Source organism: Perna viridis, chromosome 2 (assembly GCF_037379345.1).
Source record: "Perna viridis isolate PV_CMFRI_1.1 ecotype Kerala chromosome 2, ASM3737934v1, whole genome shotgun sequence".
In the NCBI taxonomy this organism is placed as follows: domain Eukaryota; kingdom Metazoa; phylum Mollusca; class Bivalvia; order Mytilida; family Mytilidae; genus Perna; species Perna viridis.
In genome coordinates this window covers 52,800,931-52,821,304 of record NC_142446.1, presented here as the reverse complement: position 1 = coordinate 52,821,304, position 20,374 = coordinate 52,800,931, and the positions used below count along the sequence as shown (strand labels likewise).

The following is a 20,374-nucleotide window of genomic DNA, read 5'->3' as shown; positions in this document are numbered from 1 at the left end:
ATTCATGGAAATAATTATTAAGGTTTAGTTGCTCAAACATTCTGTTTTATCTAAATGCTAGATGATTTCGTCTCTCTTTAGGGAATAAAATAAGAATTATATCAGTATATTAATTCTAATATTTCCGAACTATCATGCTTGTTTAACATTTCACATATGTGTATACACCTCCAAATCCTGAAAATCCAAAGATTTGTATTTCTCATACTTATCAATCCCAAAGAGGCTTTAGAAAAAATGTAGGAAGATCCTTGCAAACTTACCAATCGAGCAGACCCTGCTTGTACAAGTCCAACACGATGAACTGGATTTTCATTGTGCTAGATCGCATAAGCAACAAACCGCAGGCATGCATGCCTCCTTAATAAGAATTTTTATTCCTACCCCAATCCAACCAGTCTTATTCTATCTTATTAAATGCGGCATGCTTGGAGGAGAAGCAGTGACTACCAATTTTAAAGTCTTGTGAATCGGCCAGGGATCGAACACACGACCTCCTCGAGGCGAGCACTCTACCCTGAAACCACCGAGGCGGTTTAAAGAGTAGAGGAATAAGTATTTGAATTGTTTTCTTCACACATCTAACACAAGATAAGACAAACTAAGATAATAATCATCTTTCAATTTTACACATATATAACAATTTACTGTTTTCCTACATTTATTCAGTCTTTAGTCCATAAGTGTTTTTTTATTTGCAAAATATAAACTTTAGCATCAAAATAAAAGGACTTTACATTAAAATCAAAATAAATGACAACAACTTAAGTACCTGTCTATATAAAATTCAGAGGCTATGGTAAGGTGATTAATGAATATGATGATGCTTTATTGGTCAAAATATGCTATATTTTTATGCGGCGATAGTCCTTTTTGTATTTAGATCTGCACTTTTGAGAAAATTACACTTTAACCTCCAACTAAAATCAACCAAATCAAAAACAATAACTCTTGCAAAGTGATAATTTCATGTATAATCTATATAAATTTTTATCTCAAAAGAGCAACAAACAGATGAAAAACTAAGTCTGGTTGTGTGATCTATAACGGTTTCTGAACAAGAAATAAAACTGAATTCGGTAAGTTTTCGACCAGCATGAATCACCTTCTGTCTAATTTTTAAAAAGACTGCTACTTAAAAATAAGAAACAGACGTACTATATACAAAATGCAGGAAACAAAATACAATTACATATAAATCTGAAGATAAGGAAAACTACACAACAAATGAAACTGATGAAATTGAAAAAAACAAAAAACAAAAAAAAAAATAAATAAATAAAAATAAAAAAATGAATAAAAAAAAAAAATAAATAATAAAAAAAAAAACGGGAATAATACCAAGTGCTCTGGAAGGGTAACCGTGTCGGGCGAGCAAATGAGTAAATTCAAGAGATTCAAAATGCAAATATCATGTGTGATAATTAATTTTGCCCATCAGCAGAAAAAGGTACATATCAAACTCATTTACATAAATAATAACAATAAAAATAGAATCTCTTAACCTGAATCGCTCCCCTGGCTTAATGAGTCGCATTCTTGTTTCTTTTCATTTATAGAAGCATCATGTCTTTTCTTGGAAAAAAAATCCTAACAATCATACTTTAGAAGCAATCATGTCAACTTGTATTTAATTGTCTCCACTACATGTAGTTTCACAGAAAAAAGATTTAAAAAAAAATAACTTAAAAGCACAAAAATAGCATGGAAATGATACATTTTTCAATAAAAAGGGGGTCGCGAACCCCCTGCAACCGCCACTGCATTTATATACTTTAACATGGGAAAACAGATTTTCACGAAAATTTAACCACAGACAAATGTCATCATGCTAAACACATTTACCTCTGTCATAATATGGTTGAATGTAACGATTTTGGAGATATATTTGAAAAACTGCTGTCTAATCTTTGAATTATATTTTTTTTTGTAACGGTGACCATGTTTGTCGACGGGTCATAAACCCCATCAATTCTAGGCAGAATACCCTAAGGAACATTTATACCGCGAGTGTTTTTCATTGGTATTGTACTATTAGTGTAAGATGAGAAGATTTACGAAAGAAGTATTAAAAGTAGCCAAAAAAAAAAAAAAAAAACTTCCAACAATGGCAATAGCTCCTCCATGACTTATCAGATTTACATGATTTGACAACAAATAGATCTCATCATACTGAACACTTTTACCCTGTCAAAATTTGGCAGACCCTAACGAATTTGGGATATATGCAAAATCTTCTTCAAGACCCTGTTGCACTATTTTTATGAACGGCAGCCATGTTTATCGATGGATCATATATCCTCACATTCATACAAAGTTTGGCTGGCTGGCACTGGCCTGGCAGTCTCACATGATAGAGTTTTGAAAGTAAAAATATCACACTTAAACAGAAAAAAGTATCAAGAATCCACTCATCAGTTCTGGACAGAATACCGTAAAAACATAACCAAGATTGATTAAAATTGTTCCAGTAGTGTCAGAGGAGAATAGTTTTGAAAAAAAAAGTGTCAACGACGACAACAGTTGCCAGGCGTCGATTTCACAAAAAGTCGTAAGTGTAAAGTTGTTCGTAATTACGTTACATAGCATTGTGACGACATAATGGCAATAACTCACCTTGACCTTCAGGTCGGGTGAGCTATGAAAGGAAAACAATATTTTGTTATTGGTAAGAATCAAAGGACACAGCTTTTTCACTATTCTCTTACATAAGAACACACAATAGTATTTTTACTTTAAGAAATACCTAAATAACTATTTTCTTTAAAAGAAAAGTGAACGATTTTGTTTTTAACTCAATTTTCAAATGTGAGTATATATACTACTTTATAGTAGTTACTCAGTTAAAATAAGATGCAGGTCAATGACACACAATTTGTAATTAACAACATAAATATGAAAACCGATGAAGTGTAAAACTATTCAATTCAGGCGCGGATCCAAAGACTGGCGTGCCGGAGCGTACGTCCCCTCAATATTTCCCCGATATACAAAAATGTTGCTTTATGTCTTATATAAAAATAACAATAATAAGTTACATTAAGTGATTGCATTTTAAAAAATGGATACCAGGTCCCTTATAACAATGGGAAAATAAGCTATAAATGACACATGACAGGGAAATGATTAAAACATAGAAAAACATGCCATTGAATTATCACTAAAACAATGACTTAGTATATGCGTCAGTATATTTAGAAATAATCAAAAACTAAAGACAGGAAATCAAATATCAATGTTTATCATCGTTACAGGAAGTTTTTGTATTTCATTCATGATAAAGTGTCAATATCCCTCATCCACTTATCCTACTTTTAGTTGTATGATCACATATGAGAAATACTCTTGCTTTCATCCTGCCAAACTTCCCTATAGTCGCTGGCATCTTTTTCATGAATGTTTTGTAAACTAGAGAATGTCGCAATTTTTCCGGCCTCAACCAAACAATGTTCTGATTTGTTAAATCTGCATACTTTGTAAGGTCTAGAATCAAGTACACTAGAATACTCATTCGCCACACAAACGTTTGGTAATGAACCTTTATAGTTCAGATGGTTGTACATACTGTCCTTTAATATTGACACTTTGTTAAGACGGCTGGCTAGTCGTCTTTCATTAGGCAGAAGTCTAGTCGGAGGTCGACTGAAATTCTCGATCATTAACGATTCACGGATATCCCAGTAAACCTCTTCATCGGCTTCCTCGTAATAGGGACGTAATGGCCCTACTCTAGCTGTTGGTATTGGCAGATTTATGTCGTGGTTTTGCACTTAAATAAACATATTTTTCATAACCATTAATGCAAATAAGTGTTTATTTGATATATTTACACTACTGGTGCACTTGGTCCATGCTGGAATACGGGTTGCTCATTGACTTGTGTTTCTATGCACGTGTTGTTAGTTATTTTAGATCTTTGTCGTGTGCGCATATTTTCTATGTATGACGTAATCATAGGATCAAGTTATTTTTAATACCCTTCGAATAATGTTTCCCTTGGTTTCACTTTTTGGTTTGAAATGGACGTTTTACATTAATACCTTTAATTATTTCATCATTTATTAGAATAATAAAAGTACACACGCACATGAAGAATGGTTTTCTTTGTATTGTTGTCGCTTCAATTGATGTAACATCCGTAAACGAACTGTCGGAAACTGCATATCAATGTCAGCGGACATATTGTCTCATGTCAAGACAATCAAACAGACATAAGTGATTTTTTACATTACAGGAAGAGTTTTTATATATCAGTAGTAATAAAGTTTGCGTAATCTTTCGGTTAAGTTAACACAGTGAGAGTTCTGAGGATCTGGATCCCCTTTAATTAGAATTTGTTTGCTAATTTCGCTAAAAAAAATTGAAAAAAGAGCCAATAATAACTTGCAATCGCCTTTTTGTTATTTCTCTATATTATCCTTTCATCAAAATCATCTTGATAAATACCTGAATCTCTGAATACATAATTAAGACATACCTCTTTCTGATGGACTCAACGTTTTATGCGATGAGCACTTATCAAGTCTATACCTGCAATATCAGATATACAATAGATTATTTATTAAGTAATATTAGGCAAAACCATGTTTTATGACAGAAGGACATTTCTGAACGGATATGAATTCATTATGTTGCGTTAAACGTGATGTGAGCTAATGTAAATATTATGTCGTCTTTTGCATCGTAAATTATTTTTGAAAAATACATTTACACTAAATGAAATTAGAATGTAAAAATATTACAGCATAAAAACCGACGCTGCGACTTCCAATGAGTAGTATTATTTTTATAGTACTTCTCACAATTTTACAATCAAGAGTACATTTATAAAATTTACTATCTTCACATTTTAACAAAGCTTAACCGTCATGCAACGTGACCTTAATTTAAAAAAAAACAGATCTTACTTGTAAAGTAAAGCCATCAAAACTAATAAAATCAGTGCTCCACAAATAAGCAAATATACAGCAGAAAACTTGAACTCCTCTAAAACGACACGAATATTACAACCAACTGAATTAATGTTCGTACAAAGCCATGAGATTTGTGGTTCAATTGATGTTATTGTTTAACAATATTTAACAATATTTAGTTATTTATTTTATTTTGTACGACACGTTCAACATACACTTCTTGTTTGTACAAGATCCCACTAAAAAGATAGCGATAAAAAAAACGAGTTTGATTATTGTTTTGTTATGTTTACATTTACACATGATTATATTAAAGCAACCGACTGGACATTCATAGTCTGCTGATGCTTTACGAATCCATAGTGAAAGTTTATAATATCAATTTATACTTGCAAACACACTCTCTTTCAGACTCAACTTTAACTTATAAAATTGTAAATTAGAGTAATATACACATCAAAGCGAGACAATAGGTTTATGTGTTTAATTCTTGGAGTAAACAGATAAAGAATGAATAAAAGACAAATTCCAGCCGCCTGGTAAATGAAATGTTGTAAATGTGAAACGCAGAGATTGAAGACGAAATCAGGATGTTCGTACATTTTGGTTGAAAGCTTTCCTACTTTCAAAGAGCTGACCAATATGTATTAAAGCGGAGCTAGCTGTGAAGGCTATACTGTTGATATGCGCTTAAAAAAGAAATTTATGACTGTCAAAACATATCTACAAGTCGAAATATATACGACCAAACAATACAATATGTAGGTAGGTTTGGATTTTTTTTCTATTACTATTATTATTTTCATCAAGTTTATGGGAGAAACATTTTGACGTTAGTAGTGGCTATTGAAAATAAAAGTAGGTACCCTATTTATAGCTGAAAAAAAATGATGGGTAAGGCAATAACTATATATCGGAAATGCACATCTCTTCTAATGTGGACTAAATCAAGTCCTGAAAACACAAATGCATTAACGAGTAATCAAGTGAACCAAGTTTACAGCAGTAATCAAAAGAATGTAATCCAGGGACAAAGACCAGACATAAAAAAAACAGACATACACAACAAAGAACATAAAGTTACTAAAATTATACATACAAAGTAACAAAAGCAAATGAGCAGCTCAGACTCCACTAAAACTGGGAGCATGGACCAGGTGCACCGGTAGGGTAAGCGTCTTCCGTTCTTCTAGAAACACCCACCGACTCGCTCATAAAAAGTCAAGTCCATGGTAGACGAAAGAGCAAAGGAAAACTATGACCCGTTGAACAAATCAGTTTTCATGGCGCAGATGGATATACCGTAGCGATCCACAAGTTCATGATGACGACCATAAATTTTCTGTAGTGATGATTTTAATCTTGTAGCAACATCACCCTTTTCCATAAGCCTATTTGGTAGAATTCTATTTAGCTAAACGACATTCTTTCTTTCGGATCAGATCAGCTATAAAGTCAGCATCCTAAGAGTGAAGGAATAGTCAGCATGTATGTGGAGCACAATTTGTTCCCATTAGAATGGCGACCATTTGTTGAAAGAACGCGTCCAACATACTGCACAGATATGTTGTCGATTAAAAATTCCAGCATTTTGTAAACATCTTCTGTATATTTGCAGGATGATTTGGAATTATTTCTTACAAAGTATGAGGAATCTCCACCAAGAACTATATATTTGTATTTAGGTGTACCTTCTTTTTTGGAAAAACAACGATGTATAATGTTCATAATTCGGGATTTTAACTGAGTATGGGGGATAGAAGTATACAGTGTTGAAAAATCATAGGTTTTAATGCTATTATATTCTGATAGTAGTCTTGAACTGATTGTCTCTAAATGATCTTCGAATTTTTCAGGATCCACATTGAATTAATACCACTACGGGAGTAACAAGTGTTGTGGTAGGACTGCAGACCGTCTTTGACAGCTGTGAGTATAGAAGTTAAAACGTTTTGAAAGACGTTTGGTGGTACATTTTGTAGACCCAGCTATGTAACGTTTTTTTGTATGGATTCTTGTGGAGTTCAGGAATCCAGTACATAGACAGTAAATCACAATCATCGTCCTTGGTAGATAGACCAATGAGGATAGCACAGATTTATGGTATGACACAATCTCTTCTTTTGAGAGTGTGGTAGCAGTATAAGTCTTATCATTGCTATTATTTTCTACGTAAACCTCTGATGATAAACATTGGATGTTAAACGTTTTGCAGACAAAAACAATGTTGTTTTGGGCTGTGTCTGCTGGTACGACAACATATTTGTCATGTATAGTAGACAATATATTTGCTACATCGGGGTCTTTGAAAGTTAATGTAGCACTGGCACTCATTGATCTACTTAAAACCTCAGTTCGTTTAAAAATTAAAGACCTCACGGCCTTTAACCACTCTGACAGAGAATCAATGTCTTCTTTTTCTCGTTTTATCCATTTTCTAGCGTAGTCCTCCACGGTATCCATAAGAACTTTAAAGTTATAATTATAATTCCAATTTATGGAGAGTGGTTCACAATTGTTGAAATAAAGAGAAAATACTTTCAAAAGTATGGGTTCTTTGAACAATCATTCCATGAACTTAATTTGATTGTAACTTATTGCGACACAAACACGATTTAACAAGTACACTTTAATGAGAAAAAATAATTTTCTGTACCTTTTTCGACCTCTGATGTAGAATCTGTGCTGACTGAAAAAAATATATGGCATTGTCATTTTAATGTTTTATATGCACATCGAGTAAGCCATAGAATATTCTATGTATTAAAGTTTGCATTAAATAAACACAAGAAATAACGATAAAGAAAATACAAATGAAGCAAACAACAAACACAAAAGAAGAACAGGTATTACTCAAGTTTTAAATCTGTAATTTCATTAACTCCTACAAATAGACGGAATATATTTTAAGATTTTGAAATTCTCATTAGGTTATGGATCAAATTTGAGCATCTGAATAGATTCGTAATGAATTTAATGCAGATCAATGAATCGTACAAACTGACCCAAATGATAGCTCGAAGTACTGGCCGTTATCGTACTATATTCATTAGCTGTCGTTGTCTCTATATTAAAATAACAAAAGAATGTTTATTTTGACATAACATGATGACTATTGTAACAATTTCAAAAACTAACAATGAAAATTTGTATTACTTTATATAACTTTCTAAAACCACTTTTCTGTTTTGGCAAAGAATGCACAAAATTGACATAAAAGTGGGTGATAGCAAGCCCCGTTACCCATTTAAATATCCGTCAATAAGGTTATTTTTAATGGCAAACAGGAAACTTGTAAGCGTGATAAATGTCGAATAATCTGATGCTTTGTGTAGAAATAAATGTCAAAACCCTCATTATTTTCGTTTTGAAGTGGAGTTGTAAGTTGGATCCATTGTAAATTCACCTTGAAACCAGGAAGTTCTATAATTTGATTGTTGTTCATGTCAAGTTACCTTCCGCAATTTTATGAACAAATGGTTATGTGATATTTTGGTTTAAAGTTCAAACATACTAAACAAAATATATAAAACTATGAGAACATGTCCTCACTTCATAATAAAGTGTTATTCACACAAAATATCGATCTACGAAAAGTACCTAGTGCTTACATGCACGATAAATATACCTAGAGATATTTTGTCAGTACACAGACATGCCAAATAATATGATAATGCATGTCGACATGTCCAACGCGGACCCTGTTAAGACTTTAACATTTGTTCGGTCTAGACTTGTGTTCGGTATACCAAAGTCCAAAATATATTTGAATTGATATAACGGAACTAATAATATCTGGTTAAGCTATGCTTTTAGACTGGTAAGGATTCGGTTTAGATATGATTTTCTGAAAATAAATTATGCTCTTACAAACCTTCAGTCGTTGTTATTTTCACACATCCAGACATGTGATGGCATCTGCAGCAAAACAAGAGGTCAGTACATATAATAACAACCAAAACAAAAACGTATTACGTATTTTTGTAAAGAGAGAGAGAGAGAGAGAGAGAGAGAGAGAGAGAGAGAGAGAGAGAGAGAGAGAGAGAAAAAGCCAAAATTGAACTTTTAAAGTCTAAAACGAAGATTTTTGTTTGGAAAAATATTTTGTAATCGTATACGCATAAAATGTTAATGTACTTAAAAAACGAAATTATATCACGTATGTTTTTAATCTGCTGTCTACAATATCATATATATTACATGTTTGTAAACGAGAACATTTAAAAAATGAAAAAAAGTTAAGAAGAGAAGGTCGAGGCAATCCATCGAATAACAATACATTTACATTTAACAGATAAAACTGTGAACTATGGGATGGAATTGGTTGCAAAAAATAATATATTTCATTTGGATGTAATATCGTTCAAGAAGTTGGTATATTTTTATGTTTGAATGCAATATTTGACATTCAATAGGTATGCTTTTATATGAATGCAATATTTTTCGTTCAATTGGTATAATTTTGTCTTGAAATGCATTATTTTCCATAAGTTTTTTTTAATTCAATTGGTATTTTTTCCATGTGAATGCAGTATTTTTCATAAATCGCAATAAGCTTGTATTTGTATGCAATAGGTTTCACTCAATTGTAATAATTTTTTCTTTGAATCCAATATTTTCATTTAATTGGTATATTTTTTGTTCGTTTCAATGTTATCTTTCGACTGCTATATTTTATCTATGCAACAATGGCATACATTTTTCCTTTCCTCTTTCGTTTACCCCGGCATATTACATTTAAATGATTAAAAATATACTAATTGAATGAAAACATTGCATTAAAATACCAAATTAAATACCGTTCCGTATCTTTACAGTCACACTTTCCTCTGCATTCCATACCAAATTTACCATTTTGACATTTTTGTTTGCAGTCAGTTCCAATATATCCAGGTGGACATTCTTTAAAAAAATGAAATTTCAACAAGAGTGTAAAGTTTTGATACTTATAAGTTTAAAACAAAACAAGATTTATACACCGATCTCATTCATTAACACAGTCAACCAAATTAATAAAGTGCCAATTCATTTATGAATACAACAATAAATTTAAGGAAATCGGCAGTTGTCTTCGGGGGGGTATTTCTTATTATTATTTTGGAAGACATAATCAGTTTAATTGTTTGCTTCGAGTTTTCCTCATTAACATCTGAAGTTCTCCTTTTATTCTTGTACTATGTAGCCTGTTGTTTATACCTTCATTACGAGCATAGATAAATGAACCTCTAGAGAGCCACAATCACATACGTTGTTAAATCAGATGTCTTGATGTAGAAAGTAAAAATCAATGGTTTTTGAACGTCCCTATCAAATTGACCTATATGCTATTCTTATTTAAAAAAGAAAATAATAATAATAAAAAAACTAACAAACAAACAAACAAATACAATATGAAAACACGAAAAAGTTAAATCTTACTTACAACACACCCATAATGTTATCTAGTTCTGTTTTCGACGCCTTGTCATAAACATACAGTTACAGTTTTGAGAGAAAATCCCCTAATTCGATTTGACTTTTTAAAGGGATGTTTTCTTTAATAAGTAACTAAAGAATGAAGGAAAATAATCATACAACAATTTAGGCCAAAGTTAAATGAAACATATGTGTTTATATGTTTCATATATTTTCAACGTGTCATAGTTTTCCTTTCCTCTTTCGTCTACCATAGACTTGACTTTTTATGAGCAACTCGGCGGGTGTTTCTAGAAAAGCAGAGGACGCTTACCCTACCGGTGCACCTGGTCTATGCTCCCAGTTTTTAGTGGAGTCCGAGTTGCACATTTGCTTTTGTTACTTTGTGTGTATATTTTTTGTTACTCTATGTTCTTTGTTGTGTATGTCTGTTTTCCATGTCTGGTTTTACAACTGATAAGCATGATTAACACGGTTTAAAATCACAATCTACACAAAGGTTTGAATGGATATTGTTAAATATATGCAGAGTGAGGCAGAACCAGTGGGTGTGTCACCCTGTGCTTGGTTATTTCCACACCGGTCAAGCGGTATGAAAATTGAAACAAAATTAGAGAAATAAGAATCTGCAACGATAACCGATTGATGATAAATTTTATAGTTTTGATCGCGAGGCTTGCCGATCTATTCAAACTATAAAATTTATTTCACGAGATGTAAGAAATTTATAATCAACAAGCTTTGATTGTAGATTCTTTTCCCTAATGCCCTAAAAACGTCAAAAATACCCAAAAATGAAAAACGCGCGAAACGTTATGATTCCGATTCGCAGGAAACATGTTGACGTCACACAATCGCAAACATTCCAAACAAAAGAAACCAGGTGATTTCAAAGGTTTTTTCACTTCAAATCTTCCCGAGTCTCTTCATAATTCTTATTTAAGGTAACAAAACACCAAAATCAGGCGCGTAGCTGAGGCCAAATTGAAGTGTAGGCAAAATTACGGCATGGGGTCTGCGTCCACTTAAGGCCACCAGCAGGTCCAGGGAGCAAAGCCCCCGAAGCTTCGCGGAAATAGCATATTAGAGCATCATTTATGCCTCTCCTGGATGTATTTTATCTAAAAAAAATGGCAAAATTAAGTGCAGGCAAAAGCTTTTTTGCCTAACGGCAACTACGCGCCTGAAAATTATCTCATTTAACTGAAATATAACTACAATGGCAATCAAATCAAGATAGAGTCTAAGACAATCGATTTCTAACCCAATCGAACTCTGAGAACAAAAAAAAAGTTACTAGTAACATATTTTTTCCACACCGGTCAAGCGGTATGAAAATTGAAGCAAAATTAGAGAATTAGTTTTCTAATCTAATTTGATTCAATTGTTTTAATCATTTATTAGATTGGCCGGGTTAAATGACCAGTTATAAAGTTATTTTTAGAATATACTTGTGTTTAGATAAATGATTTGAATATTGTATTACTTCAGAAACGGTATAGATGTTCGCTTGTACGTTTAAATAGTTCACGCCCAGTTTGCCCCACATATTGGACCTCACAGTGTGATACTGATCATGTTAATAGGTATATGATAACGTCATAAAAGAATTCAAGAGAAAAGTTTCTACTGTAAACTGTAGATTTAATTGCATTGACTTTAGTCATACCATGACAGGTCTGTCATTTATTGCTATTGCACGGTGCAATTTGTGGGTAACAATGTGCATTTTCCTTGAATAAACGAGTTACCTGGTACAAGTGGAAAATTAAGGCCAAGAGTTTTCAAGAATCGGTATATAAGGTCTGGTGCAAAATTTGATTTGAAACAGGTGAGTACGGTTTTGGTGCATGTGGGTGACTGTAATAAAGTATTTTGGGTTATTGTCCGTTCCGCAATATCATAGTTACATATTAGTTGAAATATAAAGTAATAAAGAGTTCGAATATTGAAACCATGAACGATAATCACTCAGTAGAATAAAATTATGTATAAATGTATATTAGGAAGCGCAATACCCGAAGAACTTAAACAAATTCTGACATTAGATTCCGACGAAAATTTTTGACACAACCAACAAACAGAAAGGGCACATGAATGCTGGCCATGGGCTGACATTTTCATCCCGATGGGGTTGTTGTCTCTCCAACAAATAAACAATATCCCTTTTGTCAGGAGAGACATACCAGATGATATGTCTCAAGGAAATTTACATGTATTCACATAAATTGTGGTTGATTAACAGAAGAAACGGTGCCAGAAGTGAAAAATCTACGTTAGGCCTGGTTATATTGGGCCTGTTTGTTTTGTAATTGAAAATTTGGCCCGGGGTTGAAAGAATATGGAAAACTGGAAAAGGTCATAAAAGGTGGCCATGAAACACAGTCACTAATTACACAAATTGGAATTAAATGCAAATTAATAGGTGCTACTAGTTTTTAAATCTACAATTTATTTTAGTTTGAAGCTTGTCCACATGAAATTATAATATTGCATCTTTACATAAAAAAAAAAGAAATTGTAGTTAAGCACTCTTAGTAGAAAAACCTGGGCATCCTTCCTATCAGATCTCGAGTGAAGGTGAAAAGGAGTATCAAAATTCATTATATTTAACTTATGGAAGGGTCTGAAAAATTCCAAACGATGTTAGAACTGTCAAATTTGCGAAGCAAATTTTTGATCGTTCCCTCCACGGGACTCGAACTCGTACCGCTGTGACATCTATGGCAGCATCGCCTGCACTAAGTCCAGCGCCCTAGACCACTCGGCCAGCTAGGTTATATAAAATATAGCCTTCTCGTAGGATTAATCTAAGGCTGTAACTTAGTACATGATGTATGGTTGTACGGGACAGTTCATCTAGGTGTTATTATGTAGGATAGAAGATCAAATTAATGATGCATGTCACAACAAATCAATATTATACAACGGCTCAGAATGTGACGACACTATTTGCTACACTGCTCCATCGGATCAACACCTAGATGAACTGTCCCGTACTACCATACATCGTGTACTAAGTTACAGCCCTAGATTAATTAGTGATGTATCTGATGTATGTTTTTTTCCCTTTTCATTTAATGTCTGAGAAATAAATTTAAAGCACACGATAGAGTTCATAATAAATCCTACCTTGACACTCCTTAGCAGTATGATTAAAAAAATTATTAACACAGCATCGTTGAACTTTAATGCCGTTTTCACCACTGCAAAAATACATAGGACCAGAAACAGTACATAAATAAAACGTTCAAACATCTATAAAAAGTTACTTGGTACAAATTATGAGACAAATTAAATGGGCTACCTCTGTAAGGATCAGGTAATGGGTGAAAAATGATATAAAAACACCATTTTGAAAGTTTAATTTGACTATTTGCAAAAAGAAAACTTAAGGGGGAAAAGCAAAATTTCCATTTCATTTTGGTAATTGAATTATGATTTCATTGGAATGTAAAGAAAAGAAAAGAAAGATTTCAAGGGCAGATAACATTCTCTATTGAAAAAATTCTTAACAAATTCAGTGATGCAGAGATAAAATAGTGGCCTATCATCCTTAAGAAAAATAATATTGTTAGATAAGTAGGGTTTGACATTCATGTTTCTGATTTTTCCAATTTTACCTGATTCTTACAAGTACTTACACTTAATTTTAGTAAAAATACGTATTACCTACCTTTGAAACAGCGATCAAATAAAAAATAATTGTATCATTCGTGATAACCAAGTTGATAAACCTTATAAGGAGTCACAATTTTACTTTACATTATTAATTTTATACATTTACGAGTTTATCTGGTTAAATGAAAATGATGACCACATCTGATGTTTCGAGCGTTTTCATAATAAATCTAAATAATAACTCATCATTGCAGATGGACAAGCGCTTGAAACTCCTCACTCACTAAAATGATTTTATACCTCTTATTTACGAATCAAAGGGAAATGATCAGAATTTTTGCAAAAGGTTTTAATTCTAGTGGTTACGACTTTCAGATGAGTACAGCAGTACAAATTTGATTTTTTTTGTTTAACGCACTTCGCCCAATAAACAATATGCACATGGAAAATTTATGTTATTTTTCAACAGACAAAATTTTTATTGTTGCCAGTTCTTAAATATCTTCAATTTCTAGTTTTTTCTAAGCTGTATTTTTCTACTGAAACTAACGGTTCAATGTGTTTGTGTGTTTTTTTTTTAATTAAGATGGATTTACCTTGCGACATGACATTTGTTTTTATCCAAACCAAAAATTACTTCAGCACAGAAAAAAATCGTTAATATAACATACACATGCATATCCATTCTTAATATTACAATATTTATGTTCTATTAAATTTTAGATTCGTTAAAGTATTTCCGGATGTTCGAAAACTGACGAAAGGTCATAAAATCTACGTCATAATATAACGGAAATTTCCAAATTCACAACATAATGAGGTTTGATATCCGTCTATGTGTTATGTTGCAGAAAGATTTGTGTTCTACATTCTATAATTTGATAAACCGTATATCTAGTAAAATATATTTAATGCAAATACTTATATGTAGAATGAATGGAGGGTACGGTGATTGATGTTTAAACAGCATGGAGGGTTTGTTGAAAGAGTAATCAAGGAAACGAAGGTTATAGCGGTAATCAAAAGAATGTAATCCAGGGACAAAGACCAGACATGGAAAACAGACATTCACAACAAAGAACATAAAGTAACCAAAATCATACATACAGAATAACAAAAGTAAATGAGCAACTCGGACTCCACTAAAAACTGGGAGCATGGGTCAGGTGCACCGGTAGGGTAAGCGTCCTCTGCTTTTCTAGAAATACCCGCCGAGTTGCTCATAAAAAGTCAAGTCCGGGGTAGCCAAACGAGGAAAGGAAAACTATGACCCTTTGGATAAATCAGTTTTCATGGTGCAGATGGATACACCATAACCATCCACGAGTTTCTGATGACGACCATAAAACTTCTGTAGTGATGACTCCAATCTTGTAGCAACATAGCCCTGTTCCAGAAGCCTATTTGGTAGAGGTCTAGCACGATACAAAAAGTCTGCGTAGTTTTGGCAAGCTCTGGCATGACGTATGTGTTGAGATATGAATACTCCATACGCAGGTCCTGAAGGGATGTTGTCACGGATGAAAGGAAAGTTGACAATTTTGAATGAACAGTCGTTTGTCGTAAAGTTTGGTCAATAGTTTTCCTTATCATCGATTTCTAAGTGTAGGTCAAGAGAGGATACTAACTGTAGTATCCTTTATCTCAAATTCTTTGGGGTAGATGCCATGTATCAAATCCCCGAAATTAGGATTGTTTAAAGATAATACGTCAACTATATAGCGGAAACTGAGATTAAAGGATCTAGCCAAACGATATTCTTTCTTTCGGATCAGATCAGCTATAAAGTCAGCCTCATAAGAGTGAAGGAATAGGTCAGCAAGTATAGGAGCACAATTTGTTCCCATTGGAATGCCGACCGTTTGTTGAAAAACATGTCTACCACACTGGACAAATATGTTGTCGATTGAAAATCCAGCATTTTGCAAACATCTTCCTCTGTATATCCGGAAGACGACCTAGGTCTACTTCCCACAAAGTACGAGGAATCTCTACCAAGAACTATACATTTGTATCTAGGTGTATCATCTTTTTTTGGAAAAACAAGGATGCACGATACTTCGCTCTGGTTTCCACTTGTATTTGATATTCTGATGTTGTACGTTTTACGTTCTTGATACAGCTATACGATCTTTGTTTCGAAATCCTCTCTATACAGTTCCATTTATAGGCGTTACATCAGTTTTATTGTTTTTTTTTCTTTCCTCCAGCAGGTCTACCACGAGGTCTTTTTCGGACCTCACTTTCTTTTGTCAGTTCATTCTTTGATTTGCATTGTGCCCTTTCTGTCGTCCATTGCACGCGTATGTCATCACGATTGGTAATCTCTTCTAAATGAATCCGTCGACAGGGAACTATCTTGTAAATATCTTTATTGCACCGGATGTATCCATCTCCTTTGCGAGTCGGCCAAGAAGTGACCACATATCCTTTTTCATCTCTATTTATACTTTTCCTCATCCAAGAACGCATCCTGAACTTCCCATGGGAAAATGTTGCTTCTCAATCTCAAGCTGTCGGGAGTTCCCTGTTTCATGTCGATCAATAAATATCCGTGGGGTTTGGCGGTGGCATACTCGTACGATTTCATTAAGTGTTTGTCTATTTGGGAAACATTTGTTGGGCCATGGTCATGGCTTGCGATACGTCTCTGGAATTTTTAAAAAGAATCAGGTAATGAGCATTCAGTCTGATTTTCCTGTGATACTTGTTTTTGTTGACCAGATTCTTAAGCAGCAACATGACAGCAATATATGGTGAGAATATTACTTGAAGAGATGCGAGATAGATTCAGTAACCGAATTCATCATATCGTGTAGAACAAGCAAGTGTCTCTCTCTGGGATCCAATGTGTCAAGGTCGGGGAGTCCTTGTACAAAGTCGACATCCTCCATGGTTCCATAAATCGTCTGGTACATGTCGTAGCACCATGTTATTCGATCGGGTCTAGGCGTCATCATGTGTTTCACGTTTTGAACGAATCGACGTTCAAACATCGTTTTTCCACTTCCGGTGGGTCCTGATATGACGCTGGTAAAGGGGTGGGTCCGTGGCATGAAATGGTCGTCCATATATCCCTTGGGTACGTCGAAAGCAAGGGGATCGTCTGTCAGGTGTATTAAACAATTATCGTCAGCTGGGTCCTTGGGCAAGCTTTCTTGGGTTTCATCCTGGATCGATTGGCGTAGCCCTTTCATCGAAGTATAAGGATCTTGGCGTAGTCCATTCATCAAAGTATCTTGGCTTTTTCCTCTTCTCAAAGCATATTGGTGTAGTTCTGTCATCAAAGTATATTAGTCCTATAAACCAGTTTGCATCGATTCTGTCCTTCTAAGGTTGTGTTTTGCTGGACAAGATACGAGTGTGGATTCTATTGGTCTGTTTGCATGGTTCTCGTAGCGTGATGGACGTAGTGATCTTTGCGTTGGTCTATAATAAGGAGAACACCTGGTTTTACTCCGATGGGGTAGATCAATTGAAGCTTGGTATCCATGAGTTTTCCTATAATAACGTTTCATATAATACCTTCTTGTAAGGATCATCCTGCATTCTGGATAGGTCGCGGATCTCTTGTAAACAACGACCTTCTTCTTCGACAACTGAGAACAAAATGATAACAATTCTTTTTAATTTTACTTTTAAGACCTTTTTTTGCAAGTCTTCTCGCTCATATTCCGTCCGTACTCTAACCCCACCTTTTGAGGCTATGTTTGGATCTTTTCTCCCCCTTTTTTTCTTTTGACCCCTTAATATAGACTCTTGACTCTTACGTGACTCTTGACTCTGACTCCGACTCTTAACTCTAACGACTCTTGGCGCCGACTCTTGACTCCGACTCATGACTCCAACCCCGACTCTTGACTCCGGCTTTTGACTCGTATCCCTGACGCTAACCCTCTTGAGTGTTACTCTCGACTCTAATGTCTCCTGACTCTAACGACTCTTGTCTCTACTCTACTGATTCTAATCACCTAAAAGTTCCCTTTCACTCCTCTTAAACTTAACTATTTCTATCTGTAAATCTAAACTTTACCTGTCATGAGGTTTAACACTAGATGGTTACGTCTTTAACAAGAACATTCATAACACAAATGTCTAACACCAAGCCTTAACCAATACAAAACCTGCGATAGACACAAGTAACCCTGCGCAATTCTGAAGATTCAACTCTATCCATAACCATTTTCTTTCAACTAACTTTATTCGACCTCAAAGTGTATCTCCTTCTCAAACCGTAAAAATATTGATAAACTATTTTTCACATTTATTGGCAATAGCCCTAAACCTAACCCTAAAAAACTAACATAGCTTGATATGGACCCTAAACGAAAACCTAAGCCTAACCCTTTACTTAACCATACCGCTAATCCTAACCCGAACCTAGATCTAACGTTTAACTCTTAACAAATTTCTTGATACTGGACCTTACCAAAAACTCTAACCCTAGTTTCTTGACCCACACGGTCACTATCTAAATCTAACGCTGATCCAAGTCATAACCCCGAACCCGAGCAAGTAAAGATCGAGACCTGACCCCAATCTCCATAACAAACTCTATGTGTGACTTTCATAAAGTCAAAGACCTGACATAGACCTAACTCTAGACTTAACCATAACCCTAGACAAACAGCAACATCTGACCTTAACCTTAAACATAACCCTAGACCTAAATCTACACATAACCATAAACTTAACCCTTAACGTAGACCTGGTCCTTGATCTAAAGGTTGACTCTAGCAACTTTCTTGATACTAGAACTTATCTGAAATTCAGACCCTAATCCTAGCTCTAATTTTATTATGACAGTATCTTTCACCTTAATACAAACTCTTTAACTCTATTCCAAACACTAACCCTAAACGTAACCCAGAACCGAAACAAGTACATGTATCTCACACTTACCCCATAAGTAACTCTAGATATAATTTTAATCAAAGGCCTCAAGCTAGACTATCAAGACAAACACCAAACACAAGACCTGAGTCTAGATCTAACTTTAACAGACTTTTTAGACCTATCTCTAGATCTAATCCTAACCCTAACCCTAACCATAAACAAACATCAACAGCTGATCCCAAACTTAAATACAATCCTAAGCCTAACCCAACACTTAACCATAAACTTAACCCTTGCCCTAGACCTGGGCCTATAACTAACGGTTGACTCTAACAATTTTCTTGACACTAGACCTTATCTGAAACTCTATCCTTAACCTGACCTAAACACTATACATAACACTATGTGTAACCCTATACTTAATCAAACACTTAACCATACACTTAATCCTAACCTTTACCCTTACCACTTACCCTATGTACAGTGTTTAGGTAAGGTTAAGGATAGAGTTAGGGTTGAATCTTCAGAATTGCGCAGGGTTACTTGTGTCTATCGCAGGTTTTGTATTGGTTAAGGCTTAGTGTTAGACATTTGTGTTATGAATGTTATCGTTAAAGAAGTAACCATCTAGTGTTAAACCACATAACAGGGTAAAAGTTTAGATTTAAAGATAGAAATAGTTAAGGTTAGGAGGAGTGAAGGAGACATTTTAGATGATTAGTATCAGTAGAGTAGCGACAAGAGTAGTTAGAGTCAGGAGACGTTAGAGTCGGGGGTAAGAGTCAAGAATCGTTAGAGTCGAGAGTAACAGTCAAGAGAGTTAGCGTCAGGGGTACGAGTCAAAAGCCGGAGTAAAGAGTCGTTATAGTCAAGAGTCGGTGCCAAAACGGAGTCGTTAGAGTCGGGGGGTACGAGTCAAGAACCGGAGTAAAGATTCGTTAGAGTCAGGAGTCGGAGTCAAGTTGGAGTCGAGAGTCGTTAGAGTCGGGATAGGAGTAAAGAGTCGTTACAGTCAAGAGTCGGAGTCAAGAGTCGTTGCAGTCATGAGTCGGGTAGGAGTCATGAGTCGACGCCAAGAGTCGTTAGAGTCGAACGTAAGAGTCAAGAGTAGGAATAATAGTCGTTAGAGTTAAGAGTCGGAGTCAGAATCAAGAGTCATGTATGAGTCAAGAGTCTATATTAAGGGGTCAAAAGAAAGAAAGGAGGGAGAAAAGAACCAAACATTGCCTCAAAAGGTGGAGTAAGAGTATTGAAAGAATATCAGCGAGAAGACTTGCAAAAAAAGGTTTTAAAAGTAAAATTAAAAAGAATTGTTATCATTTTGTTCTCAGTTGTTAAAGAAGAAGGTCGTCGTTTACAAGAGGTCCGCCACCTATTCAGAATGCAAGATAATCTTTACAAGAAGGTATAATATGAAACGTTATTATAGGAAAACTCATGGATACCAAGCTTCAATTGATCTACCCCATCGGAGTAAAACCAGGTGTTCTCCATCGCAAGGATCACTGCGTCCATCACGCTATGAGAACCATGCAAACAGACCAATAGAATCAACACTCGTATCCTGCCCAGCAAAACACAACCTTAGA

General features: G+C 34.6%; 1 protein-coding gene across 2 annotated transcripts; it reads right to left on the bottom strand.

Moving 5' to 3' along the window:
* Positions 1-610: 610 nt before the first annotated feature.
* LOC148625986 (uncharacterized) lies at positions 611-14,702 on the bottom strand. 2 transcript variants are annotated; one of them, XM_088569488.1, is made up of 9 exons: positions 14,546-14,702; positions 13,461-13,534; positions 9,713-9,815; positions 8,788-8,831; positions 7,919-7,978; positions 7,570-7,602; positions 4,908-4,986; positions 4,478-4,530; positions 611-3,769 (listed from the first exon to the last, which is right to left on the bottom strand). In XM_088569488.1, exons 1-9 carry the CDS (start codon positions 14,632-14,634, stop codon positions 3,327-3,329), a joined length of 978 nt encoding a protein of 325 aa, XP_088425614.1. In that variant the 5' UTR covers positions 14,635-14,702; the 3' UTR covers positions 611-3,326. The 2 variants fall into 2 exon arrangements, with proteins under 2 accessions (XP_088425614.1, XP_088425615.1); XM_088569489.1 differs by lacking the exon at positions 13,461-13,534 and having other exon boundaries at positions 14,546-14,686.
* Between the last annotated feature and the right edge of the window lie 5,672 nt (positions 14,703-20,374).

Coding starts and splice junctions, on each gene's coding strand:
- LOC148625986 (XM_088569488.1), bottom strand. CDS start 14,634: ATGGATATGCATGTGTATGTTATATTAACGATTTTTTTCTGTGCTGAA. Junction 7,603..7,918: donor TACTTCGAGCTATCATTTGG/GTCAGTTTGTAC, acceptor TATTTTTTTCAG/TCAGCACAGATTCTACATCA. Junction 4,987..7,569: donor TACATCAGAGGTCGAAAAAG/GTACAGAAAATT, acceptor GTGTCGTTTTAG/AGGAGTTCAAGTTTTCTGCT.